At 57.0% G+C, this 23885-nt stretch overlaps 14 protein-coding genes across 14 annotated transcripts; 6 read left to right on the top strand and 8 right to left on the bottom strand.

Moving 5' to 3' along the window:
• Nucleotides 1–550: 550 nt before the first annotated feature.
• HETIRDRAFT_305316 (mitochondrial carrier protein) lies at nt 551–1751 on the top strand (the record flags this gene model as incomplete). Its single annotated transcript, XM_009542899.1, has 4 exons — nt 551–614; nt 667–964; nt 1024–1651; nt 1707–1751. The coding sequence occupies 4 exons, from the start codon at nt 551–553 to the stop codon at nt 1749–1751; spliced, it is 1035 nt and encodes a 344-aa protein (XP_009541194.1).
• Nucleotides 1752–1775: 24 nt separating this feature from the next.
• Nucleotides 1776–3051, bottom strand: HETIRDRAFT_469174 (uncharacterized protein; the record flags this gene model as incomplete). The annotated part of the gene is made up of 1 exon (XM_009542898.1): nt 1776–3051. The coding sequence occupies one exon, from the start codon at nt 3049–3051 to the stop codon at nt 1918–1920; it is 1134 nt and encodes a 377-aa protein (XP_009541193.1). The 3' UTR covers nt 1776–1917.
• A 144-nt stretch (nt 3052–3195) lies between these two features.
• On the bottom strand, nt 3196–4689 carry HETIRDRAFT_306671 (uncharacterized protein; the record flags this gene model as incomplete). The annotated part of the gene is made up of 6 exons (XM_009542897.1): nt 3196–3327; nt 3404–3580; nt 3634–3891; nt 3948–4147; nt 4206–4364; nt 4443–4689. The coding sequence occupies 6 exons, from the start codon at nt 4687–4689 to the stop codon at nt 3196–3198; spliced, it is 1173 nt and encodes a 390-aa protein (XP_009541192.1).
• A 259-nt stretch (nt 4690–4948) lies between these two features.
• On the top strand, nt 4949–6063 carry HETIRDRAFT_41415 (uncharacterized protein; the record flags this gene model as incomplete). Its single annotated transcript, XM_009542039.1, has 2 exons — nt 4949–5300; nt 5366–6063. Coding segments are annotated over 2 exons (1050 nt in total), but the record flags the coding sequence as incomplete, so codon positions are not given.
• Nucleotides 6027–7297, top strand: HETIRDRAFT_437830 (uncharacterized protein). The gene has a single exon (XM_009542896.1). It carries the CDS (start codon nt 6199–6201, stop codon nt 6913–6915), a length of 717 nt encoding a protein of 238 aa, XP_009541191.1. The 5' UTR covers nt 6027–6198; the 3' UTR covers nt 6916–7297.
• Nucleotides 7298–7519: 222 nt separating this feature from the next.
• On the bottom strand, nt 7520–8332 carry HETIRDRAFT_166805 (uncharacterized protein; the record flags this gene model as incomplete). Its single annotated transcript, XM_009542895.1, has 1 exon — nt 7520–8332. The coding sequence occupies one exon, from the start codon at nt 8330–8332 to the stop codon at nt 7520–7522; it is 813 nt and encodes a 270-aa protein (XP_009541190.1).
• Nucleotides 8333–9086: 754 nt separating this feature from the next.
• HETIRDRAFT_306133 (uncharacterized protein) lies at nt 9087–9770 on the bottom strand (the record flags this gene model as incomplete). Its single annotated transcript, XM_009542894.1, has 1 exon — nt 9087–9770. The coding sequence occupies one exon, from the start codon at nt 9768–9770 to the stop codon at nt 9087–9089; it is 684 nt and encodes a 227-aa protein (XP_009541189.1).
• Nucleotides 9684–12050, bottom strand: HETIRDRAFT_437829 (uncharacterized protein). The gene is made up of 8 exons (XM_009542893.1): nt 11930–12050; nt 11735–11873; nt 11313–11675; nt 11114–11254; nt 10889–11048; nt 10449–10830; nt 10269–10392; nt 9684–10207 (listed from the first exon to the last, which is right to left on the bottom strand). The coding sequence occupies exons 1-8, from the start codon at nt 11980–11982 to the stop codon at nt 9932–9934; spliced, it is 1638 nt and encodes a 545-aa protein (XP_009541188.1). The 5' UTR covers nt 11983–12050; the 3' UTR covers nt 9684–9931.
• A 337-nt stretch (nt 12051–12387) lies between these two features.
• HETIRDRAFT_437828 (uncharacterized protein) lies at nt 12388–14251 on the top strand. The gene is made up of 6 exons (XM_009542892.1): nt 12388–12555; nt 12698–12807; nt 12895–13023; nt 13083–13304; nt 13358–13908; nt 13973–14251. The coding sequence occupies exons 1-6, from the start codon at nt 12447–12449 to the stop codon at nt 14127–14129; spliced, it is 1278 nt and encodes a 425-aa protein (XP_009541187.1). The 5' UTR covers nt 12388–12446; the 3' UTR covers nt 14130–14251.
• A 66-nt stretch (nt 14252–14317) lies between these two features.
• HETIRDRAFT_166801 (uncharacterized protein) lies at nt 14318–16403 on the top strand (the record flags this gene model as incomplete). The annotated part of the gene is made up of 4 exons (XM_009542891.1): nt 14318–14339; nt 14392–14699; nt 14756–14806; nt 14862–16403. The coding sequence occupies 4 exons, from the start codon at nt 14318–14320 to the stop codon at nt 16401–16403; spliced, it is 1923 nt and encodes a 640-aa protein (XP_009541186.1).
• Nucleotides 16404–16657: 254 nt separating this feature from the next.
• HETIRDRAFT_469158 (uncharacterized protein) lies at nt 16658–18080 on the bottom strand (the record flags this gene model as incomplete). Its single annotated transcript, XM_009542890.1, has 5 exons — nt 16658–16848; nt 16906–17005; nt 17089–17525; nt 17588–17710; nt 17780–18080. 5 exons carry the CDS (start codon nt 18078–18080, stop codon nt 16739–16741), a joined length of 1071 nt encoding a protein of 356 aa, XP_009541185.1. The 3' UTR covers nt 16658–16738.
• A 158-nt stretch (nt 18081–18238) lies between these two features.
• HETIRDRAFT_306489 (uncharacterized protein) lies at nt 18239–19233 on the bottom strand (the record flags this gene model as incomplete). The annotated part of the gene is made up of 2 exons (XM_009542889.1): nt 18239–18827; nt 18887–19233. 2 exons carry the CDS (start codon nt 19231–19233, stop codon nt 18239–18241), a joined length of 936 nt encoding a protein of 311 aa, XP_009541184.1.
• A 229-nt stretch (nt 19234–19462) lies between these two features.
• Nucleotides 19463–21034, top strand: HETIRDRAFT_447815 (uncharacterized protein; the record flags this gene model as incomplete). The annotated part of the gene is made up of 11 exons (XM_009542888.1): nt 19463–19580; nt 19649–19664; nt 19730–19800; nt 19864–19923; nt 19982–20007; nt 20067–20096; nt 20374–20382; nt 20444–20584; nt 20648–20665; nt 20723–20794; nt 20858–21034. 11 exons carry the CDS (start codon nt 19463–19465, stop codon nt 21032–21034), a joined length of 738 nt encoding a protein of 245 aa, XP_009541183.1.
• Nucleotides 21035–21376: 342 nt separating this feature from the next.
• HETIRDRAFT_413587 (uncharacterized protein) lies at nt 21377–23164 on the bottom strand (the record flags this gene model as incomplete). The annotated part of the gene is made up of 8 exons (XM_009543407.1): nt 21377–21414; nt 21476–21888; nt 21939–22256; nt 22313–22449; nt 22511–22723; nt 22784–22878; nt 22943–23077; nt 23131–23164. The coding sequence occupies 8 exons, from the start codon at nt 23162–23164 to the stop codon at nt 21377–21379; spliced, it is 1383 nt and encodes a 460-aa protein (XP_009541702.1).
• Nucleotides 23165–23885: the final 721 nt, after the last annotated feature.

The raw sequence follows: 23885 nt of genomic DNA, 5'->3' as shown, positions 1-23885 counted from the left end.
GGAAGGATGGCAGATGTGTTTACCTTCGGGATAGATAGGCACCTCTGGGACGACTCGAGCCCAGATTGGGAGAGGAGATCCGCATGCGGTGTGTATTCGGTGTCAGAACTCGGTGCTACGCAAAGGTGATCAGTAGCTGTGCCCTTTCTCGTATACCACGACGCGCGTCGCGCATACGGAAGCTCCTGGAGGGGATTGAGATGTCTCTTGCATCTGCGAAAATATTTATGCTTCCATTGAGATAGGTAGTCGATACCAGACCGTCCCAAAGTCCAGAATTCGAGTAAAAACCCTCACATGAGACAGCAAAGGATCCATGAGGATAAAAATATGGCCAGTATCGTCCCGACGGGTGAAGAACAAGATGTGGGTCCTGGGAACACAGCGAGTCGGTGTGGGGAACGCCACGTGCGAAGATCATTTGCTTATCAGATAAGGAGCGGCGATCTGTTTCGGCAGTGGCGGCCGTCTTACTCTTCCGCGTTTTCCCAATCCAATCCAACACCCCTCTCCTTTTCCCTCCCGCGCGACCCCCTCCGTCGGCTGCACCATGGACCCTTTGAATGCAAAGCTGGTCGCTGCAGCGACTGGCTCTACCATGACCGCGTTGACCAGTATGCTTTTCCTCGCATCTCGACGCTTTCTCATCCTGAAGTGACTCCGCAGTGACCCCCTTTGACGTCGTCAAAACACGCCTGCAGACGCAACCGCCGAGCACGCCGGTTCCTCCTTTCTCAAGAGCCTCGCCAACAGTATGTTGCCAGCCGGCCAACGTCCCATGTGTTCGAGGTGTCAGCACGCGGAGCATGTCGTCGCTCGCACGCTCAATACCACAAGAAATCGTGTGCGTGTGGGACCACGGCGTCCTGCGCGCGGAGAGGGTGAACGGGTTCTACGATGCCGTTCGGCATGTTTGGAGGGTGGAGGGTCTCAAGGGGCTGTGGAAAGGAGCCGGGACGACGCTGTGAGCAGTTCCCGCGCACCCCGCCAGCTCCCGGAGGCTGACGCTCGTTTCTCGCCCAGCGTCATCGGCGTCCCGTCATCTACATGTTATATGCTAACTTATGATTACCTTCTCCGCGAGGCGCTCCCCCCGCTCTTCTCGAATCCCACATTCGTCCCCCTCACAGCCGGCATCCTCTCGCGGACGATCATAACCTCCATCGCGTCCCCGCTAGAGCTCATCCGCACAAACCTGCAGTCGACGCCCCTCTCGTCCGACAACCCCCACACCCTCCGCTCCGTGCTGACCTCCGTGCGCGCGCTCGCGCGGCGCCACGGCATCCGGCATCTCTGGCGCGGGCTCGGACCGACCCTGTGGCGCGACGTGCCGTTCAGCGGGATGTACTGGGCGACGTACGAGGGCCTGAAGCGCAGGTTCGAGCGCAGCGGGCGGACGGGGGCGTCGGTTGCGTTCGTGTGCGGCGCGACGAGCGGGACGACGGCGGCGCTGCTCACGTCGCCGTTTGACGTGCTCAAGACGCGGCGGCAGGCGCTCGTCATGTCGGCGACTGCGGGGGAGGCGACGGGGACGCTGCCTCTGCTGACGCAGATCCTGCGGACGGAGGGCATGTCTGCGCTGTTCGCTGGCTTAGGCCCGCGCGTGGCCAAAATTGCACCCGCATGTGGGATCATGATTTCATGTTTCGAGGTACGTGCCGTGCCGGTGTTTATTCCTCTCCTGCTGACTGCTCTATCTGTTACAGGGAGTAGGACGGGTTTTGGCGAAGCAGGATCCTCGCATAACATAGACACTTACTGCACACTCCATGTATGGGACTATATAGTATTCACACATTATAATATAGACCATCACTGCTCTGCGCCGTGCACCAAAGTAGAGAAAAAAAAACCGAAGATCACATAAAATACACATCACCGAGAAATCGTCACGTTCGTCTAAATGCAGCCTACAGTCTACCCCAGCCGATTCATCTGCCTCTTCGCCGACGCCAGCTTCCCGCCGACCCGATCGACGCCGACCGCGAGATCATCGAGCATCTCGTTCTGCTGCGCGATCTCGCTCCCGATCGCGATGCCCAGCTGCTTCTGGCGCTGGAGGATGGTCGCGAGCTGGGCGAGCTGCGTGTCCTGCTGGGTCATCTGCGTCTGCTGCAGCTGCAACAGCCCGTGGTCGTCCAGCGGGCGCGTCTGCCCCGTCTCCTGGGGCTTCGCCGCAGCGGGACCACCCCCGAACACGCGCGTGACGGGCTTGCCAAACGCGGAGGGCGCGCTCTCCAGTAAGGCCGCGCGGTCGGACGACGACGCGGGGTTGCGCTCCGCCGCTGCACCGAGGCCGGGGCCGCGCGCGGTGTGCCGCGAGACGGAGACCATCTTTCCGAGCTTCTCGCAGTCGTCCTGGAGGCGCGCGACCATGTCCGTGCGGCGCTGCAGCTCGCCCGCGCTCATGCCCGCGCGCGCGAGCCCGTCGAGCCCCTGCGCGAGCGCGCCCGCGCGCGCGAGGACGGCGGCGAGCTTCTTCTTCGCGTGGACGTTCGCGGCGTGCGAGCCGCCGACGTCGCCGCGGTCGCCGAGCGCGTCGCGCCGGTTGATGTCGGCGCGGACGTCGCGCACGCGCGCTTGGAGGTCGATGTGCTCGTCGAGCCACGACGAGGACGTGAACTGCGACATGTCGTCGTTGTCACCGCCGCCGCCGCCGCCACCACCACCACTGCTACCCCCTGCGACGGGCTGCTTCCCCACGGGGACGCCGAGAAAGTCGCGCAGGGCGAAGGACTCGCGCCACCGGTCGTCTTTCGCGCTGACGATGGCGCGCAGGTAGGCCTCGAGGCCGAGGCGGCGCTCCTCGAGGCGGGCCTCGTCTGTGCGGGAGCGGAGCATGGCGAGTGCGTGTTTGGGCGGGAGGGGCGCGGGCGGGGGTGCGCCGGTGGACTTTGCGAGCTCTGTGTGGAGGTCGAGGAAGTCGGAGTAGCGGCGCCACATGGTCCATGAGCGGACGTGGGCCTGGATCTCGATGCGGAAGACGACGTGGGGTTTGGGCGAGGGGCGCTCTTCGTGTCCGCGCACGTACACCGCCTGGATCGCTGTCATCGTCGTCCTGCCGTCAGCCACTCTCTCTCTCCCAGCTGCCGCTGCACTCCCGGCCGCTGCCGGCCGTCCCTCGCGATTCATCCAACATAATACATAGTGCAGACAGGTACAGACAGCTAAATTACACCCTGCGTTCTCCTCTGCTCAGCTCGACGCCGCCGCCGCCGCCGCCGCCGGGGGCTCTTCTGCTGGTTCGGTCGACTCCTTGATCCCCACGTCGCCGATGACATATCGCAGGACGTCCGAGAGCGTCAGGACGCCCAGCAGCCGCCCCTTCTTCCCCCCTTTCCGCTCTTCCTCCTGAAACAGCGCGGGTCAGCACGAGAGGCCTCGAAAGTGAAACTTGACGCACATCGCCCTCGACAACGACAAGCCGGTGCACGCGCCGCTTCTTGATCAGCTGCAGCAGGGTGCCCAGCGAGTCGGCTCCCGTGCAGATCACGACGCCCGGAAAGTCTGGCGATCGCTGGTTGAGGGCCTCTGATATCGTCAGGTCGAGGGACTGATAAGCCCCGAGTTTCACGAGGGTCTGTTCGGGACGTTCATCTGCAGGATCTGTGAACGGCAAAAGAAAGCACTGACGATCACGTCCACGGTCTCGTAGAGGTTGACGACCACGCCGTTCTCGTCGACGATGGGCACGGCCGAGATGCCGCGCTCAGAGAACATGTGCACGACGTCGAAGACGGTGGTGGACAGGGTGGCGGTGGCGATGGGATGATATCGATTGTGGCCGGGGGGCATCTCGCCGTCGTCCGTGGAGAACAGCGGCTTTGAGATGTATGTGCCGATGCCGAGTTTGCGGAGGGGCAGATGGAGGGACTGCATCTCCTTTGTGCACTTTGCGCACTCGCGTGAGGACGGGGGGGCGGTGGAGCGGGGCGGGGAGAGCTTACGTTGATGGAGATGAATTTGAGCAGACGGTACTGGGTGAGGACGGAGACGATGACTTCGTGACCTGTTTCAGAGTCGTAGTCAAGCAGGGGGAGGCGGCGGGCATGGGAGTGTATGAGGACTCGGGCCGCGTCGTATAGAGAGCTGTTCGGGTGCTCGTACAGCAGGGGAGGGGTGGCGACGCCCAGTTCCTTTTCTATGTCTTTTACGGGAGATGAAGACGGGGGAGTGAAAGGAGGGAGAGGATCGCGAAGGCGCACCTCGGAGGGATTCGAGCCTGAAGGTTTCCACGTCTGCGGCGGCGTTGTCGTAGGAGGAGGTGTGGTAATAATACTGGATGAGGTGGATGATGTCGGATACCGTGAACATTCCGGCAAACTGAGATCTCTCGCTGTTCCATAGCGGAGCGGAGACGACGCCTGGGGAGAGAGGGTGCTCGAGTGAGAAGGGGGGCCAGATGTGGAGAGAGAGAGGGAGAGGGAGAGTCGAGGGCGCACCGTTTGTCAAGAGGCACTGGAGGGCCTTCTTTACCTCTAGTTCCGAATCGAGGACGATGAGCCTGAAGCTGACGGGGAAGGCATCGTAGGAGGCGCGGCCCTTGAGGAAGGCGCGGATGGACTGGAGGGCGAGGTCGTGAGTTTCCTGGGTCTGGACGGGGGGGAGATGGGAAGCTGCGCGGGGTCTGCGGACGGAGCCCTTGCGTTTTGGGCGCGGAGAGGCGGCGGCGGCGAGGGTGGCGTTCATGGGGCTGACTCGGGGGAGGGCCGCGACGACGCGGGCGGGGTGCGGGGTAGGCGTGTGTGGCGGCGCTGGCCGGCCGGTCGACGGAGAACCGGGCGGCGTCCGGCATGGCCAGGCACCGCGACGGGAGACGGCGGCAGTGCCCGCCTGTGCCCGCCGCGTTGGAGACCTGTCCACTCCCTTCCCGTCGACCTCCCGCCCTGCACACTCCGCCGACGTCCCCTCTCCCCCATCCGTCGCTATGCCTGGGTCGGCTGCCCTCATGGCCTCCACCCCTCCCGCCGCTCTCCGCGACGTCCTCGTTCGCACCGTGAGATACGTCGACCCCGTCGTCGTAGACGACCCTCGCAGACGCGAGCCCTCCAACGACGCCCTCCTCGTCCTCCTCCCCCTCCTCATCGTCCTCTCCACCTTCCTCTTCCTCCTCCTGCTCTTCCTTCTGTGTGTCATCCTCCTTCGCAGACGACGCGGCATAGCCCTCCGCGATACAGATGGCCCCGTCGATATGAGCCGCGAGGACTCGATCGAGGGCGAGGGCGGCTTTGACGGCGTCGAATCTCGCTGGCTCGAGAGCGTATCCGACGTCACTCGTCGGTCCTATCTTCGTGCCAAGGGTACATACCCTCCTTCTCCTTCTCTCTCCCTACCGCCCCCCTCACTCACTCCTCGTCCTCCCCAGAGTACCAGCTTCAATATCAGCCAAACTCCCTCCCCACAGACATCACCCTCTCTCAGTTCCTCTCCATCCAGGAAAAGGGCGTCTCCGCCTGGTCCTTCGATCCCGACTACGAAATGATGGCCTCTTTGCTCGTCCACGCACGCACAGAGCTCACTTTCCTCCCCGACCCTTCCTCCGCTACCTCCGTCCAGTCAAATCTCCCCTTGCCCAAACTCAACGAGGTATACTACTGGGAGGTCAAGATGTTTGATCTCCCAGAGACAACCAACGTCGCTGTCGGGCTCGCAACAAAGCCCTATCCTTCGTTCCGCCTCCCCGGCCACAACAGGTACTCTGTCGCCTATCACTCCAACGGCGACAAGTCCCACAACTACCCTTTCACCGCCGCCACCTTCGGCCCCGCCCTCAAGGAAGGGGACGTCCTCGGAGTCGGCTATCGCCCAAGAAGCGGCACCGTCTTCTACACCCGAAATGGCCGCAAAATGGAGGACGCCTTTGTCGGTTTGAACAACTGGAACCTCTTCCCCACCATCGGCGCCGACGGCCCTTGCAGCCTTCACGTCAATCTCGGACAAGCTGGCTTTGTCTTCATCGAGGCCAACGTCAAGAAGTGGGGCTTGGCCCCCAGCGTAGGCACCCTCGCCCCTCCCCCGGCGTATGGCAGCGAGCGTGGAAGCATCCTGCTCGAGGCCGGCGGCGGCGGCGGCGGCGTCGTAGGCAGCATCGATTCCTCACACGGCCACAGCGCGAGGCGCCTGCACCGCAATCGACGTCCCAGACCTCTCCCTCCGTCGAACGTTCCCGTCGCCTCGTCGCCTCTGCGAGGAGGGCACATGGCCTCGCCACCCCCACCCCTCACCCCTCCGCCACCCATCACACCCATCGACGAAGAACCCGAAGGCGGCAGCGCCGGGCCCTCATCTTCACACGGCTACCTCTCTCCCACAGACGCTCCCTTCCACGCGCCACCCAACATGCACATCCCCGCATCGCCACCGGGCGAGGGCGAGGCGTCTGCCTCCGCCTCCCGCTCGCCCACACGCTCGCTCTCACCCAGCCGACGCTCAGGTGCGAACCCGTTCATTCCCGAGCCCAGGCGTCAGAGCTCCTCTACTCACGATGGCCGGCCAGATTCAGAATTGGGCCCCGTGCAGGTGCAGCACCTTCCTCTGCCTGACTCTCCCAGCACGCCGGGGAACCCGCCGACGCCTAATCTCCGCGATATTCATTTGCAGTCGCTGCCCCCCTTCTCTTCCTCCTCCGGCTCCGCGTCCACCTCGGCCTCCGCGCGCGAGGGCGACGAGGACGCGGAGCTGCTCGGGCACGATGAGGCAGCGGCGGCGGCGGGGCTGAGCAGGAGAGAGCCGCCGGCGTACTCCCCGCTCGACGCGTACACCTACTCGGAAGGCGTGCACATCGACCTGCCCGCCGAGCTCATCTCCGCCGCGCTGGAGCGGGGCACGATTCCGTCCGGCGCCCTGAACCCCTTGCACGGCCGCTCGCGCTCTGAGCGACGACGGAGTCGGCGACGCGGGAACCCGTCATCGTGATGGACGCTGGGAGGTTCCGGCGCTTGCTTGTTTACAAATTTATGTACGGTGCGATCGCGTTGGGTCCTCGCCCGCCGTGGCTGACGCGCCGTTGTTGTTGTCGCTGTTGTAGTGTGTCCGAGCCGCTGCCTGCTCCGTGTAGTTTTTTTTTTTACACCCCTCGCTGTCTACAGTTCATTTATATTTGTTTTTGGAGGCTACTCACTTGGCGTCGAGCGGCATCATGTATTAAGGATCCCCGGTCAATCCAGTCTGTCACGGCACCGCTTAGTATATATAGAACACGCTAAAGCGAACACTCGCCTTTGGCCGTGGTCGTCCGGGCGAGTCTCGTACTAGATGACTTGGCTTTTGGATACATCGTACATCCTAAGTATATTTCAATCCGCATCGGCAGCGTCCGAATTTTACACCCACTAAGTTATATGAAACACTGCTCGCGTCTATCAACAACAGTGAGCGACGTCGTCTCTCTTCTTCCGCCTAGACAAATCGTCAGTGCATGGAACATATAGCATAATAGATCGCAGCACCACACGTCGAGCGCAGTATATCGTACAATACAGTAGACAAGCATCACACCCCCTCCATAAATAATATAAGCTCAAGGTTGTCGACTCCGTGTTTCTGTTACGCCGGGTCCTGTGGGTCGACGCGATGAGCACGCAGTGGGATGATCCCGGCAGCCAGCTCTGCTCACCGTACAGTCTTTCTCCTTCGATTTCCACGCGGGAGAGTCGTCGCACGCGGACGGGATCTCCTCGGACTTTTCTTCCTCTTCGAGAGGGCTCCCGGGATGGGGAAAAGAGACCGCGACCTCCGTAGAAGCCGTCTGTGAAACGGCGGGGTGAGCGTCCCGCAGCGGGCGCGTAGCAGGAACGGGAACGGGAAAGGGAACGGGAACGGGAACGAGGCACGCACGCGCACCTGGCGGACTTGGGGCCCCTTGGTATCCGCGCGGCCCGCACCTGGCGAAGCGGTCGCCACCAAGTCCGCGGTGCGCGAGCGCGACCTCCTGCGCGTGCAGCGCGCGGGACCCTCCGCCGTCTGGGCCGCGCGCGCGCGCCGGCAGCCGCAGCACGTCGCGCGCGACCTGCGCACGGCGAGGACGATGGCGACGGCGATGACCACGAGGGCGAGGCCAGAGCCGATTACGACGAGGAGCGCGGGGCCCTGGGGGGCGAACTGGCGGCGGACGAGGGTCCGCGAGTAGTCGAGGCCTCTGCGCGCCCAGCCGATCGTCGACGGCTGCGCTGGGGCGCTGTCGGTTGAGCGGGTATTGTGGGTAATGTACATCGTGAACGATGGTGTGGAGGGGTGTTGGGGGGTAGCGAGGGGTGGGCGGCGGGGCTACTGGGCGAAGCGAGAGCCTATATAGATAGAGGCAGCGGCGGAGAGGGAAGTGTATTGTATCCATGGTTCGATGAGTGGCGTCGCGTCTGCGAAACGGGTGACCTTATTTCCACTCGCTGAAGCGACGCCAGCCGCCAGAAGAGTCTTCCCCGCATGATTTGCACGATCACCGAGATGTGTCCAGCTGTCTTCTGGCGCTTGCACAAACCACTTCTGAGGCACCCTGGAATCGCTGCCCCTCCCCCCCCCCCTGGAATCACGCACCGTTTCAGCATAGTGCCCGTATGGCGTTCTATCAGACGGTGGCCACGGGCCCACTTGGACGAGACACAGCTGCAGAGCGCGTCGATACGTCGAGAATTCCCACGAGGTACGCGCAGCGGGACTCATGCATTAGAAGGCAACGTCTCTTTGATGCAGGGTGTCTATCGCGGTGGAGACAAGGAGGTCGTATGTACGGATCCGCACAGGGCGAAGAACGGTAAACTGTTCGTGGCAGCATCGTAGCAGCGTGGCAAAGTGATGGTAAAGGAAATGGCGAATTTGAAAATCGAACAACGTTACAATCCCAAAACGGGCGTTCGCGACCCGTTCTCTAAGCACCAGCACGTTGGATGAGGATGGCATTATCGTTTCGTACACGCGGATTAATTAGGTTCTCTAAGGTATCGCGAATGGGTGTGTCGTCGGGCTCGGAGCAATCGCATCGCTGCGTTGGTCTCCCTGGCTGCAGACAGGCAATCTAGCCTCAACCAACGTCAACGACTGAACTAGCTTAGACCAGCACTCACCGGTACACGAATGACGTCGCTACGGGCTCACTGCCTGGACCGTTTGCTCTCCCACATCTTCGACTTGGGTTCGGAGCTGTCGCTAACGTCCTGCACACCAGGCTCAGCCGCATGCCTCTCAGGCAGGAGCGAGGACAGACGAACCTTCGGCGCCCTAGACTTCCTCTTGTCGGAAGTGGACTTGGCGGCCTCCTTCGTCTCGGACAGCTGGTCGTCGCTCTCGACGCTCCGCACCACCTGTACGACCGTCCGGGCTGGAAGCGCGGACTCCTTCCTGCGGCAGAGCCTTCGCACCCGCTTCGCTGCCGCTCCTCTGCTGAACATGATCCAGAGGAGGATCCCGACGAAGACGATCACGATGATGATGATCACGCCGGTGAAGTTCCGCTGACCTATCTTCTGCTCGACGGGTATCGCTGAGGGCGTAGCTGCCGAGGTGGCCGCCTCTGAGGGTGCAGCTGAGGTGGGAGTCGCGGTGCAGGCCGCGTCCGTGGAAGAGCACATGTCGTCGTCAGGGTATCGCGCGCGCAAAGGAACGAACATGGTCGGAATGAAAGTGAGAGAGTGAGAAAGGGTAACACGGGCGCAAGAATAAAAAAAGTGAACGTCAAGCGTTGGGTATCTGGGTACAAGCAACAGCGATGATTTGTATTCGACTCGTACGATGCTTTGGACACCTGGAAACGCCGTAAATGGACGAAGGAAGTTCATCTGCTCGGTCGATCGCGTTAATTTCCTAAACCATCATGCTCTCGTCCTATTATAAAGCGGCCTCAGCATCAGTTACAGTAGCCCATTTACAGCATGCATGGAGTGTACACAACGACGATTGATTCTTCTCTCGGTTCCATTCTCATCATTACAACTCTACGTCACGGCTCCAACCGCTTGGGATCCCTCGGGAATAGCGAGGCACGGCGGATGTTGTTCAACTTCAAGAACAACATCAGCACCCGCTCAAGACCGATGCCTCCTCCGCCATGTGGCGCGCAGCCCATCCTAAAGGCGTCGAGGTACCCCTTCATACTCTCGGGATCGACGCCCTTGCTTCGCATCTTCTCTGCAAGCAGGACGGGGTCGTGAATCCGCTGTGCTCCCGATAAAATTTCCTCACCGCGCATGAAGAAGTCGTAGGAGTTCGAAAGCGCCTGAGATCGAGAATCATGAGCCAACTGTTATGAGGTAAAGAGACGAACATCGTTGACGTACAGGATTTTCCGGGTCGGGCATCGTGTAGAATGGACGAAGTTCCATGGGGAATTTGTCGATGATAAAGTAGTCGGTATCGTATTTGGCCTTCACCAGCCTTCCCAACCTCTTTTCGTTTTCAGTGCTTGAGAGCGGGAGCCGTCAGAGGGACAGCACGATTGATGCTGTCAAGAGACTCACTTGATATCGTCGAGAATGGCCCGGTCAACCCCATCTTCGACCAACAAGTCGACCGCCTGTGCGAATGTGAGCTTCAACGTCTCCTCCTTCCACTTGAACTCTTCTGCAGGGAACTGCCTGCCAACCGCCTCGATCTCTTTCTTGTACGTTTCTGTCAAGCCCTTGAACATGGATTTGAACAGGCCATCGAGCAGCTCCATGACCTCGTGATAGTGCTCTTCGATGGTCATCTCGAGATCGAGTCCCATGAACTCAGTCAAGTGACGGTGAGTGTTAGAGTCTTCCGCGCGAAAGACGGGTCCGATCTCGTACACGCGCTCAAAGTCGGCGGCGATGGCCATCTGTTTCGCAAGCTGGGGAGACTGCGCCAAGAAGGCGCTCCCTGGATGTATCAAGTCTGGTGAGCGAAACAGAGGAAACTACGATGAGAGACGACATACCTTTGAAGTAGCTGACCTTGAAAACAGAGGCACCTGATTCCGTCGCTGCGCCCTGCAGCTTGGGACTATGGATCTCGGTGAAACCGCGCTCGTCCAGATACTCTCGGAAGAGGCTGCCAATAGATGACTGGAGTTTGAAGATGGCTTGATTGGTTTGTGTCTGAATGAAGGTGCCGGCGATGAGCAAACAAGTGGAATATCAAATGCCTTGAGGTGTCGTCTTACTCGCAGGTCAACAACGCGATTATTGAGTCGAGTGTCGAGAAGCACACGGTTGAACTGTGCCTCTGCGTCATCGGTGTCCGGACGTGAGGCATCATCAATGGAAAAGGGCAAGCGTCCCTCTACGCTCGCGATCAGATAGATCTGAGGTCAAAGAGGTCGGTAATCGCTCCCATGGTTAAGGACGCGAAGCTGCGCTCACTTTGTTGATGTGGACTTCGATATCCCCCACTGTCGCACTCTTGATTTCTTCCGGTGCGGTTTTAACGACGCCTTCGACGAGCACGATGCTCTCACTTCCAAGGCTGGCCACCCACTTGACCATTTGTTTAGATACCTTTTCCGGAGTGACAGTCACCAGAGCCTGCACAGAATCAATGCGCTGACGCAGGTTCAAGAAAACCATCTTATTTCCTTGAGCGCGAAGTGTGTGCACGCGTGCACGGATGAGGACGGATTGGCCATCAAGCGCGGCAGAGAGGGAAGAGATTTGGGTGCGGGGGATCCGCGGACGTGATTGAGACTGGTTGAGAGGCAATTTACCATAGAGCTCGGATGCGAAATCCTGTCGGTGTACGCGATGAGAACCGGGGGGCGCAGTCTCTTCACGATCGCGAGGCGTACCTCGTCAGCTGCAGATTTCTGTTGGGCAAGCTCCGCCTGGCGCGCGGCCTTCTCAGCGGCCTTTTTCTCTTTCTCAGCCTGCTTTGCTCGTTTCTTGAGTTCGTTCTTGGATGGCTCCTTCGCCACACCTTCCTCGGTCCTGATCGACGGACGGGTAAGTTTGACGGCTGTTTCATGATGAAATCTTGTACGTACAATGCAGAGGCCTCTTCAGCAGGGGGCTGTTTCGGGGGTTCGGTATCGGCCATGGTTGTGAAGCTCAGAGCTGGGTTTTCTATGCAGGGTTATGACCTTGGGAACCTGGGCGAGGACAGTGATCCACAACGAGTCAGCTCAAGGTTGATCTTATCGTCAAAACTTTCGGTGTGACTCCAGGATCTGGACTCTGACTAGATCGGGGAAGTGCATTAATCTAATCGGATTGAAATCCCCTTCAACTCTTCACTAGCTTCACTATTATAGCGCCTTGCAGCGCATTGCACGAGCTGCTACAAACACTTTGTGAGAAGTCAACGAAACGGCGTTAGAACGGGGAGCCTTTCAGACGGGTGCCCGGTCCGAGTCGATTCCGTTACAACCCGAGTCACAGGTCGAGACTCTGGAGGCTGGGCACGCAACTTGTCTTTAAATTCGCGCCTGTGAAACATCATTGGGGCCCCGCACCCACATTCTGTCCTTTTACCGCGCCCTCATACTCAGAAAATCATTGAGGATGCTGGCCATTGCTCGCTCTCAGGCTGCTCGCGGAAGCTTCGCCCTCCGTGCTGCTAGCGTGTCCACCTGGTCCCATGTGCCCGCGGGTCCCCCCGATCCTATTCTTGGTGAGAATTCTCCTTCAGTCTCTATTCAATTCGCCGTGCCCATATACACGGACACGCTTGTCTGCCCTGTTCGATGCTTCTTCGCTCGCTTTCACCCGCCGGTGACATATCACACTAAGAGGATACTGATGCAGAATTCTAGGTGTCTCTGAGGCTTTCAAGGCCGACAAGGACGCTAGAAAAATCAACCTTGGCGTGGGCGCGTACAGGGATGGCAATGGCAAGCCCTACGTCCTCAGTGCTGTCAAGAAGGTGCGCTATTTATCCCGAGCGGCAAGCATTCATATCTTGACTGAGTTATGGTTACCATCCTATGTGCTGGCATCATTCGCTCGTTAGGCCGAAGAGGCTCTTCGTGCAGCCAATCCTGACAAGGAGTACCTCCCCATTACCGGTCTTGCCGACTTCACCAAGAATGCAGCCAAGCTGGCCTACGGCGATGACAGCGCCCCGCTGAAGGAGAACTCCGTACGTTCATACCAGTATGTCATCGACTCTTCGCGAGCTGAAGGTTCTGTTTTTTCCAGATTGCCATCACTCAGTCCATCTCCGGTACCGGTGCTCTTCGCATTGGCGGTGCCTTCCTTGCGCGCTTCTACCCTCATTCGAAGATCATCTACCTCCCCGTTCCTTCGTGGGGTAATCACACTCCCATCTTCCGTGACTCTGGGCTCGAAGTGCGCGGCTACAGGTACTTTGACAAGTCCACTGTTGGCTTGGACTTTGCAGGTTTGAAGGAGGATTTAAAGGTACACCGTGCATTCAGTTCGGCCGGAACGATGCTAAGGACGTGTTTGATCAGAACGCTCCCGAAAAGTCCATTGTTCTCCTCCATGCTTGCGCGCACAACCCTACAGGTATAGACCCCACCGCCGAACAGTGGGCTGAGATATCGGACATTGTCAAGGAGAAGCAGCTTTTCCCCTTCTTCGACATGGCTTACCAAGGATTCGCGTCTGGCTCTACGACTCGTGATGCCTTTGCCGTGCGTCACTTCGTGTCACAGGGCCACCAGGTCGCGCTGTCGCAGTCGTTCGCGAAGAACATGGGCCTCTACGGCGAGCGCGTCGGCGCGTTCTCTCTGACGACTGCCTCGCCTGAGGAGAAGGCACGCGTCGACAGCCAGCTGAAGATTGTCATCCGTCCCATGTACTCGAACCCCCCGCTTCACGGCGCGCGCATTGCCAACACGATCCTGAGCAAGCCGGAGCTGTATACCGAGTGGGAGTCGGAGGTGAAGGGAATGGCCGACCGCATCATCAGCATGCGTGCGCGCCTGTACGACGCGCTGACCCACACGCACAAGACTCCTGGGGAGTGGGGCCACATCAAGTCGCAGATTGGCATGTTTAGGTGAGCGCGTCGGGCGGTGAGATGCGGTTGAATGGTGTCTGACGGGGTGCTCGGAATCGAACAGCTTCACCGGACTGTCGCCTCCGCAGACGAAGGCATTGGCTGAGAAGGCCCACATCTACATGACCGCGGACGGGCGTATTTCGATGGCGGGACTGAACGCGAACAACATCGACTACTTTGCGGAGAGCGTCGACAAGGCCGTCAAGGGTACACTTTGAGGAAGGCCGATTGTGGTAATAGCGTTGACTATTCGGGACTGTCTGTAGACGACCATATAATTCTATTTTGGACTTGTGTGGCGGATCTCTGAATACGATCTTCGTGCATTCCTTTTCCGTTCTCGGCCATTAAAGCTGCCTTCAACCCGGCCTTCCTCGCCCTCTTCTTCTTGTCCGTCATCCATTCCATGCTCGCCCGTCCTATCCCCAATGTGAGTACAAAACATCCATATATGCGCCTTTTTCTCATGCATCCTCCCCCAGGCCAGCAGCCTCAGCGTCGCGACCACAATGTCCAGGTCGCCCACGCCCAGATTGCCTGGTTCATGGCCTGATCATTCACAGATATCCTTCGCGGATCCAACTACCGTGATGTCTTCGGCTGACATCGCAGAGCTTACCAGCTTCACCGCTGTAACGTACTTGGATAGAGAGGTATCCATATCCAAAAGGTCCTCCAACGAGCACGTCATTAACGGACGTACCGCGACCGAAATATCTCGCATCGGCAACGATCCGACGTCCCCGACCAGCGTTTCTTCTGGCCTGAGCTCGTCTGCAACGAATGTGGTAGGACCAGCCTTTGTACGCCTTTGCGATCGTTCGGTAACAGTGTTGTGCCTCAGATATCCGGGCGAGATGGTTTGAGTCCCATTTCAACATCTTCCGGTTTCGCAGTAGGCTCATATTCTCACACGCTGCTCTGCAAGACTGATCGAATGGGACTCTTAGGATGTTTCTTCAAACGCATCTGGAGATGCGGCATCACCTTTGACTCTCTCGGACGTGGGCGATGCCACATTGCATGAGAGTATGACCACATTTGTGGGACCTTCCGCAGAGAACGTGCATACAGACAACGACAAGAAACACTTCCCTCTCAAAGGAGATTCTCCGCACCGATCTAGTCAACTTAATATCTTGCTGCCTTTTCCTTCATCAACGTCCTCGAGCGCGTCTACCCCATCCCTCGGCTTCCGCTCCCCTAGACCCATCCCGGAGCTTCCGTCGCTCACCAACTCCTTATCTACTGCTGATACCAGCACGGCATACCTCTCTCACGCCGATTCCGCTCTTTTCTCCCCTCTCTCAGCGCCTCTCAGTACAATATTACCTTCTCTGCCATCCGACCTGGACGTAAATGATCCAATTATCCTGCCTGCGTTACCGCCTTCTATGCTTGATCAGACTGAGCGAGTTACTGCTGTCGGCACTTCTGCCACTGGATCACCCGTAATTATTCTCGATTTTGGAGAACCGCACTCGCCGGATTCCGCCCATTTTTCGCCCCCTCGCGACCCCATCTCTTTCGCCTCCCCAAGTCCGTCCGAATTCAATGTCTCGTTGTCACGGAACCATCTCCATCAAGATCACGTAGGCACTACGCCCAGTGTAGATAGTGCGGTGACGTTCTTGCCATTGCCTAGCCACTCTGCATCTCGCGAAACGGGGGTCGGATCCACAACTCTTGATCCAGCGGAGAATTGCCATTCCCGTGCGCCCGGGGCTGGGAGGACTACTTGGGGGAATGACGTCGCATCGAAAGGAGATCCTAAGGCCGCCACGCTCAAGCGTGGGTTGTTGAAGCGAGTGAAGACATTTGGAGGGCGGATCAAAACCTTGTTCAAAAGCGGCAAACCAACCTCACGACATAGAGAAAGCGTCACACCTACGCTCATCAGCCCAAACACTCCCTCTCACCCTGTCAGCGTTGCTCTCCCGTCACTGCTTCCCAGCAGTCCGGGGAGTCAGATCACTCGTACGTCGTTGTCGCACGGTGAGGATGAAGCATTGGAGCCCCCTGCGAACGTACTACCAGACGTGTCGCATAGATCACGTCAAGCAACGCCAACGTTACCTGCTCGGGCCCCTAACATGCGAACGAACCGCCGATTTTCTCTTCCATCTCTTTTTGTCGCCCGGCAATCCGTTGCTGATCCTTCTACGATACCTCCGCTTCCGCCTCTGCCGGTCATCGCTCCTACTCCTGAACGCACGCCTATCGGCTCCCGTCGCGCGTCTTCTCTCGTTCCCCCGTCTACGCCTCTCACGCGTGTCTCATCGGAACCGGGCTCACGCGGGATTCCTGCAATTCAGAATCCTGCAATTCGATCAGAGTCGCAGCGCGCGGTTGACCGTATGATGGTCAATTGGGCGGCGAGCGGGGATAGCGGTAGTAGGGGTGACGCGGAGGAAGAGGTGAGGGGTCTAGGGATTGATCTGGCGATGAGGAGTGCAAGGGCAGTGGGTCGCGATGGTGCAAATACTGTTTAGCAGGTTCATCAAGCATAATCAGGGTTTCTGCATTTTTTTAATATTGGACTGGTTAGTGATTAATCGATCTTGGTCTGTACTGTAGTTCTTTTCTGGTGTCTTTTGTATGAAAGAAGCACTCGTACCTCGAAGGTGTGGCTTCGTCGTCATTTATTTGTCTCTGTACTGCCGTTTGTATTTAACTTGGGTATCACTGTTTTCGATACTCAGATAGAGTTTGCCAGGTTGTCTGCCATTTCTTGGGAGGAATATGTCTGCGTGCCAGGACACAAAGATATTGTAGTGGATACACCCATGGTAAAGCATACTTGATACATCAAGATGAATCTGATAATTCAGATATCCAGGTCTTCGTCGGGATCATCGTCATCTAGGTCATCCGCAGAATCTGGATCATAGAATATAGCACCAGTACTACTTGTCTCTAACACCTCAGATGTCTTGCCTGTGAAACAAAATCGAATTCAGCCGTTTGTACAAAGGTTTGAAAGCTTCAACTCACCGTCGTGAGCATACGGGAGGGGGACACTCGCGCGGGACTGCTGCTGCTCTGTCGTGAGATTGAGGCTGAAGGAGAGATTTTGGGTGGGGTCGCGCTGGGCCTGGAGGCAAACAGAGTACGACAGAGATTATCAGTGGCTATTCCCGAGATACGGAATGCAAGGAGGAAGGTGAGGGGGCGCACCTCGTCGGAGGCTTTTCTCGTCCATATTTTCTTGAGGCTGTCCAGCTGCGCGAGCTCACAGGGGCCCTTGCCACTTACCCAGCCCTCCAGGACGCGCTCGGCACCTCGCCTCTTCCCCTCGCCGACACCGGCTCCGGGACCGCGCAGCAACACCTCCACTACCGTCTCGTTCCACCCAGATCCCGCACCTTCGTCGCCGGCGCCGTAGACGAGGCGCTCGACCTCCCACGTGCGCGCCGCGAGGGGCGCGAAGACGCGCCAGAATGCGGCGGCGGGGGTTGAGGGGGGAGGGGTCATGAATTGCGTGGTGGAGAGGTGTGTGAGCAAGGATGGGGGGTGCGCGGTGAGGTGGGTGAGGGAGGGAGAGACGCGGGGTGGAAGGAGAAGGGGGAGGAGCGGCGTTGGGCTGAGGAGGTGTAGGACAAGGCGCGAGGGCGCTGCGCGGGCGGATGGATGAGCATCGTAGGTGAGTTGGGACATGAAGGGGTAGCCTACTCACATGGGCGTGCGCGGATAAGTTGCAGGAGAGAGATGATCAGCGCATGCGTCTGCGACGGCGAGCCAATGTCATCGCAGAGCAAGTCCGCCGAGTCGATTATGACATTGAGTGGACCTGGAGGGGCTACGGATCGCGGGTGTGATGTTAGGGTGAATGAACGAGCGATTGTAAGTTCGGCCATGGTTTGCTCACCGGCTTTGACGACGTCGAGGATAAAATCTCGTGGATCTACGTAGTCATCATCGTATTCCGGTACACAATGTGTTCTGTCAAAAACTTTGAGATTTTCAGATTGGAGACGCGCAGGGTCGTCTACAAGGGATGAGGGAGGATGCAACAAGCAAAAAAGTAAAGTGTGCCCTTTAGAGCCCTTCTGGGCGACAATCGCGCGTAATATGGGAAGACATGACTGGACGAGGGAGGATTCGAGGATGAGGAAGGGATGGTGTGGTCGGAAAGAGTTGGAAATGATGGACGGAAGGTGAAGCGACATTTTGAGTCCGACGCGTGCAGATTCTGTTCGTCTTATGTCCGCATAGGTCTGCATGTACTGTTGCACTACTGTTGCCGAGAACAGGTTTTCGCACTATTCAATTAGCGGCGAATACGTACAATACGATGTTGACACCTGAAATGAGACGATGTAGAGTACTATGGTGTTTCAGTTGTTGCAATTACCGTCTTGTGTTTTGTATCCTCGACCACTACAGATCTCGCACCCACTTCCTCCTGAGCTTGCCACTGCTTTCTCTCTAGCGTGTACCAATTCGTATCCCACCGTAGAATTCCCGTCGTCCTGACTCGCTCTTTGCGCGTGAACCCGCTAGCACAGAGTGATTTCTCCACGCTCGGTCTCAAGGGCGAACCTAGCGCTCGCACTTCGCTCACTTCCTGCTTTGCCTCGAATGCGGCCCCGACGGCGTAGCGGAGCAGGTCCTCTTCTACATCAGCGGGGCGATAGGCCTCTTCGATGAAGAAATGGCGAATGACTGCCACGGGCGCGGTCCCCTTTCCATGGAGCAGCTTTTTGATCTGTTGTTCGGATACAGGTTGTGCGACGGGTTCATCCAAAGTCGCATCGAGGGACGCGTCAACAGCAATGAGGCCAATGATCCTGTCGCTGTACTCAAGGATCCAGAACCCAGAGGCTGGAGAGCGAGAGTAGTACGCCGAGATGTCGTACAGGTCAGGCCGACGCAGGACCTTCTCAGCCGTTTCTTCTACGTCCGGTCGATTTATCCTGAATGCCCGAGGATCAGCTGATTTAGGAGTAGCGGTAGGGGTTCTGATCTTACGTACCAGTCTATAAAGAACATGATGGGCACCGCTGGTGTGAAGAACGCTGGCAAGACGAAAATGTAGCCCCAGAAGCCGTTGCTTGGATCCGGCCACCATTTCATGAACTGGGCAAATATGGAAGAGACAGCGATCCAGATGGCCAGCGTGACCGGATGGAAATACGCTGCAGGACGATTTTTAGCATCGGTTGGGGCAGCAAACGAGGTTTGTTCGCACTGACCGCGGTTGTTTGCGAAAGCTAGGGGCTCCATCTGTGCTTGCCCGACCATAAAGCGCACCTGCTTCTCATCTCGAGGCTGGTAAGGGCGTATGCGGGCTTGAATTGCCTCTGAATGGTTTGTCGACATGATGAAGGCAGGAGAGGATGAGGTGTATGCTACCAGAGCGTAAGCATTGATTATGTTCTCAAAGGAGGAGACTGGGCCTCGCACGTTTGTTTGTCAGAGTTGAGTTGATCAGATGGAAATCCGGTTTATATAGACGATCGATCGTGGGCCATCGCCTATCCACGAACGCCCATCTGCTGCAGTTGCCCACTGATCCCATCCATCCTTGTCTGTACAGCCGCCATATACAATGCTGATCAACACGACGTACAAAGATGTGCCCACCCAGCTCGATCCAAACGGCAGGCCCATCAGGTTCTTAGTGATCACTCCCAACGTGCCCAACTACCCCAACGCCAAGTTTCCCGGTACGTCGCTCTCCAGCACAATTTCCTTTTTGCGCATTAGCCTGAGGAGATCGACCCAATCGGCGCAGGCGTTGTCGTGTTCAGGTCAGGAACCCTCCCCAATACGGCAGACATTAGACCTCTCTAAATCCCCCATTGCTCCATACTAGCGAAATCTACCAGGTGACTGGACCCGTCGAGCGTTTTGCGGGACAGATCGCCAGCAATGGATATGTCGTAGGTGCGTGCTTTCGCTCAACTTTGTCGCCAATTCTACCATTCTAAGCATGCGTATTTTCTGCAGTTTGCCCTTCCATTTACCATGAGTTCCAAGGCCCCGAGGCGATTCCTTACGATGTCGAAGGTCAGTGTCCTTGCTGAGCGCTGGAGATCGGAAGAGATATCTGACCTGTCATGTCCAGGCACCGATAGAGGCAACAGGTTCAAGGTATAGATTATCTTCGATGATCGCTATCTGATCATCGTCCTGACGGCGATATCCCCCAGATTGAGAAAGAAGTCGCCGCGTATGACGAGGTGCGCATCACCAAAGGCATTGATATCCTTGTCGACCATGCACGAATGTCTCGATGTTTAGGACACAGCGCTCGCCGTCGACCTACTTACTTCGCACCCGAACTGCAATGGCCGCATCGCAGGCAGGCTGACTTTCCTTGACATGGCATATCCCTCTGCGCTAATTGCGCTCATCTGATCACCAGCCACGGGAATGTGTCTCGGCGGGCATCTGGTCAGTCACCACTCTATCCCCGCAAACAATAGCTTTACTCACCGAGCTCTCGTCCACCACCAGGCCTTCCGCGTACGCACCTGACGACCCTTCTGACACACACATTCTCCTCTGATTTCAAGCGACGATCAAGGCTTCGTTCCACCCCCGCGTTTTAGCCTCGTTCTGTTTCTTCGCGACAGATATCCACAGTGCGACTCTTGGTAAAGGCAAGAGCGACGACTCGCTCGCGAAAGTCCGTGCAGGTGGCCTGAACGGAGACAAGGAGCTTGTCGTATGTCTCCCTCACTCGTCTTCTCCTGCCCACCCACTCATGGGATGTTCGCCCCTTTTGCAGATGGTTTTCGGGAAACAGGTCCGTCCACCACGCAGATATACCCTGCGTCTTGTATGAACGCCTGGTTATGCATAGGATACCCATGTCCCCCGTGCGGGGCGCGATCTTATCCGTCAGACCCTCGAAGACGCCAACGTTACTGTCACGGTACGTTCCACGGGACTTGTGTTTTCAGGTGCTCAGGTTGCATAACGCATGTAATTTGTTCAGTTCCTGGAAGTGCAAGCCCAGCACGCATTCATACGCGACGAAAGCTCCAAGGGACGCTGGGATGCGGCCCTGACCCGCTCTATGTTCACATCACTGATGGAACTATTCGAGAGGAGGGTGGGTAGGGATCTTGGCGAACGCGTGGAGGACAACAGGGAGATTGAGCACGTTTGTTAAAATGTAGAAGTACTGGAATGTTGACAACTTCTGGCGGTGAAAAATGAAATGTAGACATTATGTAGGCATCAATATGCCGGGTTTATTCATGAATTGGGGGAGCTATTCCACGGTCCATCGGAGGGCGAGCATCGAAACAAAGCACGAGCACGACGAATATCACGCTACATCATTCCTCATTGGTGAATCGTAAGGCAACAACATTGTAACAAATACACGACCTCTGCCAGCCGATATGACCCGGTGTCGTAAATCTTCTGCGTCGTGCTACAAGATTGAGATAAGGAAACAGAAGGGGTGGAATAGAGAAAGAAGAAAGGAACGGGCGTTCTACTTCTAAATTTATTTCTTCTTGGTGGCCTTCTCGGCGGACTTGGTAACTGAAGATGAAAGAGTGTCAGAAGTCGTCAAACATGTGCGTATGAAGTTCAGTGTGCTCACCCTTGCCACCAGCCTTCTCGGTCTTGTCGACGGACTTGATGACACCGACAGCGACGGTCTGACGCATATCACGGACGGCGAAGCGGCCCAGAGGTGGGTACTCGTTGTAGGACTCAACGCACATTGGCTTGCTCGGGATGAGCTTGACAATGCATGCGTCGCCAGACTTGACAAACTTGGGCGACGCCTCCATGACCTTGCCGGAACGACGATCGATTTTCTCGATAAGCTCGGCGAACTTGCAGGCGATGTGGGCAGTGTGGCAATCGAGCACTGGTGCATAGCCAGCACCAATCTGACCAGGGTGGTTCAGAACGATGACCTGAGCGTTGAAGGACGCAGCCTCCTTGGCGGGGTCGTTCTTGGAGTCGGAGGCGACGTTGCCACGACGAATGTCCTTGACCGATACGTTCCTGAACGAAGATAAGCTCTTGGACGAGAAGATATTAGGATAAAAACATACTTGACGTTGAAGCCAACGTTGTCACCAGGGCCACCCTGCTCGAGCTGCTCGTGATGCATCTCGACAGACTTGACTTCAGTGGTGACGTTGCTGGGAGCAAAGTTGACGATCATTCCAGCCTTGATGATACCAGTCTCGACACGACCGACGGGCACCGTGCCAATACCACCGATCTTGTAGACGTCCTGGAGAGGGAGACGGAGGGGCTTGTCAGATGGGCGAGAGGGGGGGTCGATGGCGTCGATGGCATCAAGGAGGGTCTTGCCCTTGACAACACCAGCCTTGTTCTCCTTGGTCCAGCCCTTGTACCAAGGCATGCTGCGAAGAGAGATTGTTAGCCTCGTGCTGGGAAAGAAACACATCCAACAACTTACTTGGGGGATTCCTCCAACATGTTGTCACCGTGCCAGCCAGAGATGGGGACGAACGCAACAGTCTTGGGGTTGTAGCCAACCTTCTTGATGAAGGTGGACGTCTCCTTGACGATCTCATTGAAACGATCCTCGCTCCACTAGGCAATTACGATGGCAGAATGAGCGCTGATCAGGTTTGGAAAGGGAGAGCAGGTATACCTTGGTGGTGTCCATTTTATTGACGGCAACGATGAGCTGACGCACACCGAGCGTGAAAGCAAGCAGCGCATGCTCGCGGGTCTGGCCGTCCTTGGAGATACCAGCCTCAAACTCACCAGTACCACCGGCGATAATGAGAATGGCACAGTCAGCCTGAGAGGTACCCGTGATCATGTTTTTGATGAAATCACGATGTCCAGGAGCATCGATGACCTACGAGGACAAGAAGTAATCAGCATATGATCAGCAAAAAAACTATAAGCATCTACGTACAGTGACCATGTACTTAGGGGTCTCGAATTTCCAGAGAGCGATATCAATCGTGATACCACGCTCACGCTCAGCCTTCAGCTTGTCGAGCACCCAAGCTGTACCGCGACATAGATCAGAAAATTTTACGCCACTAGAGATCGACAAAATCCATCCACATACCATACTTGAAGGAGCCTTTGCCGAGCTCAGCGGCCTCCTTCTCGAACTTCTCGATGGTACGCTTGTCGATACCACCGCACTTGTAGATCAAGTGCCCAGTGGTGGTGGACTTGCCGGAATCGACGTGCCCGATGACTATAAACTTGTTAATCAGGCTGATCAAAGGTTCTCTCGAGATACCTGCTCACCGACAACGTTAACGTGAGTCTTATCCTTGCCCATTTTTGTTTGCTATCGGAGATGAGACGCATCAGTTTTCATCATCGAGTCAAGTTCGACACAGAAAAACAATCCCAGAAGATCAAGGACGGCGAAGAAAGGGGAAATTCGAAAAATTCGAAAATCGTGGACGGCGCATAGGGCACGATTACGATCTGGAAGAGGGGAAGGGAGGGCGTACTCACCGGATATCAGTACAGGTAGAGGAGGTGGTAGAAAAGAGGGAGAAGTCTGGGGTTACATAACAACCCTAGTCCTACTTTATGATGGCCAAGCTCGCCCTGCCCTAAACACCCATGTCTCTGCAGCTTCGGCAGCAAATTTTCAGACAATTTTCCTAAAGCATAGTCTTAGGTTCCGTGGACAGTCATTTCTATTCACAGATATCGTACGCTACACGATATGTATTACAGACAACCGCTAATGAACGTTTCGCATTTTCTCTATGCTTAAATCCTACAATGCATCGAAATCAATGGCACAGCCAGATCCAACTGGAAAATGATAAATATGTGAAAGCGCTTGAAATGGAAGTAGAAGCAGACTGCAAGAGATAAAAACACAACGTATTGCGTACCGCGGCGATAAGTGCGAGGCAGATACGTCTGCCATCGATACCGCACCGTCACTCTCTGTAAATTCGTTATCTGGCATGTTGATGAAGGATCTAAACACTGACGGAACACAGCCAAACCACATGCTGACAACACGTGCAACCTGAGGG

The sequence above is a fragment of the Heterobasidion irregulare genome (assembly GCF_000320585.1).
Source record: "Heterobasidion irregulare TC 32-1 unplaced genomic scaffold scaffold_01, whole genome shotgun sequence".
NCBI lineage: Eukaryota > Fungi > Basidiomycota > Agaricomycetes > Russulales > Bondarzewiaceae > Heterobasidion > Heterobasidion irregulare.
This window is presented reverse-complemented; position numbering and strand designations above follow the sequence as displayed.

What these genes read in the sequence shown, in the direction of transcription:
- HETIRDRAFT_437830 (XM_009542896.1), top strand. Translation starts at nt 6,199, where the DNA reads ATGGCCTCGCCACCCCCACCCCTCACCCCTCCGCCACCCATCACACCC.
- HETIRDRAFT_437829 (XM_009542893.1), bottom strand. Translation starts at nt 11,982, where the DNA reads ATGGCCGATACCGAACCCCCGAAACAGCCCCCTGCTGAAGAGGCCTCT. An exon ending in GCCATTCTCGACGATATCAA is followed by an intron (nt 10,393 to 10,448) that starts GTGAGTCTCTTG and finishes CCCGCTCTCAAG; the next exon opens with CACTGAAAACGAAAAGAGGT. An exon ending in TGCCCGACCCGGAAAATCCT is followed by an intron (nt 10,208 to 10,268) that starts GTACGTCAACGA and finishes TCTCGATCTCAG; the next exon opens with GCGCTTTCGAACTCCTACGA.
- HETIRDRAFT_437828 (XM_009542892.1), top strand. Translation starts at nt 12,447, where the DNA reads ATGCTGGCCATTGCTCGCTCTCAGGCTGCTCGCGGAAGCTTCGCCCTC. An exon ending in TCCCCCCGATCCTATTCTTG is followed by an intron (nt 12,556 to 12,697) that starts GTGAGAATTCTC and finishes GCAGAATTCTAG; the next exon opens with GTGTCTCTGAGGCTTTCAAG. An exon ending in TCCTCAGTGCTGTCAAGAAG is followed by an intron (nt 12,808 to 12,894) that starts GTGCGCTATTTA and finishes TTCGCTCGTTAG; the next exon opens with GCCGAAGAGGCTCTTCGTGC.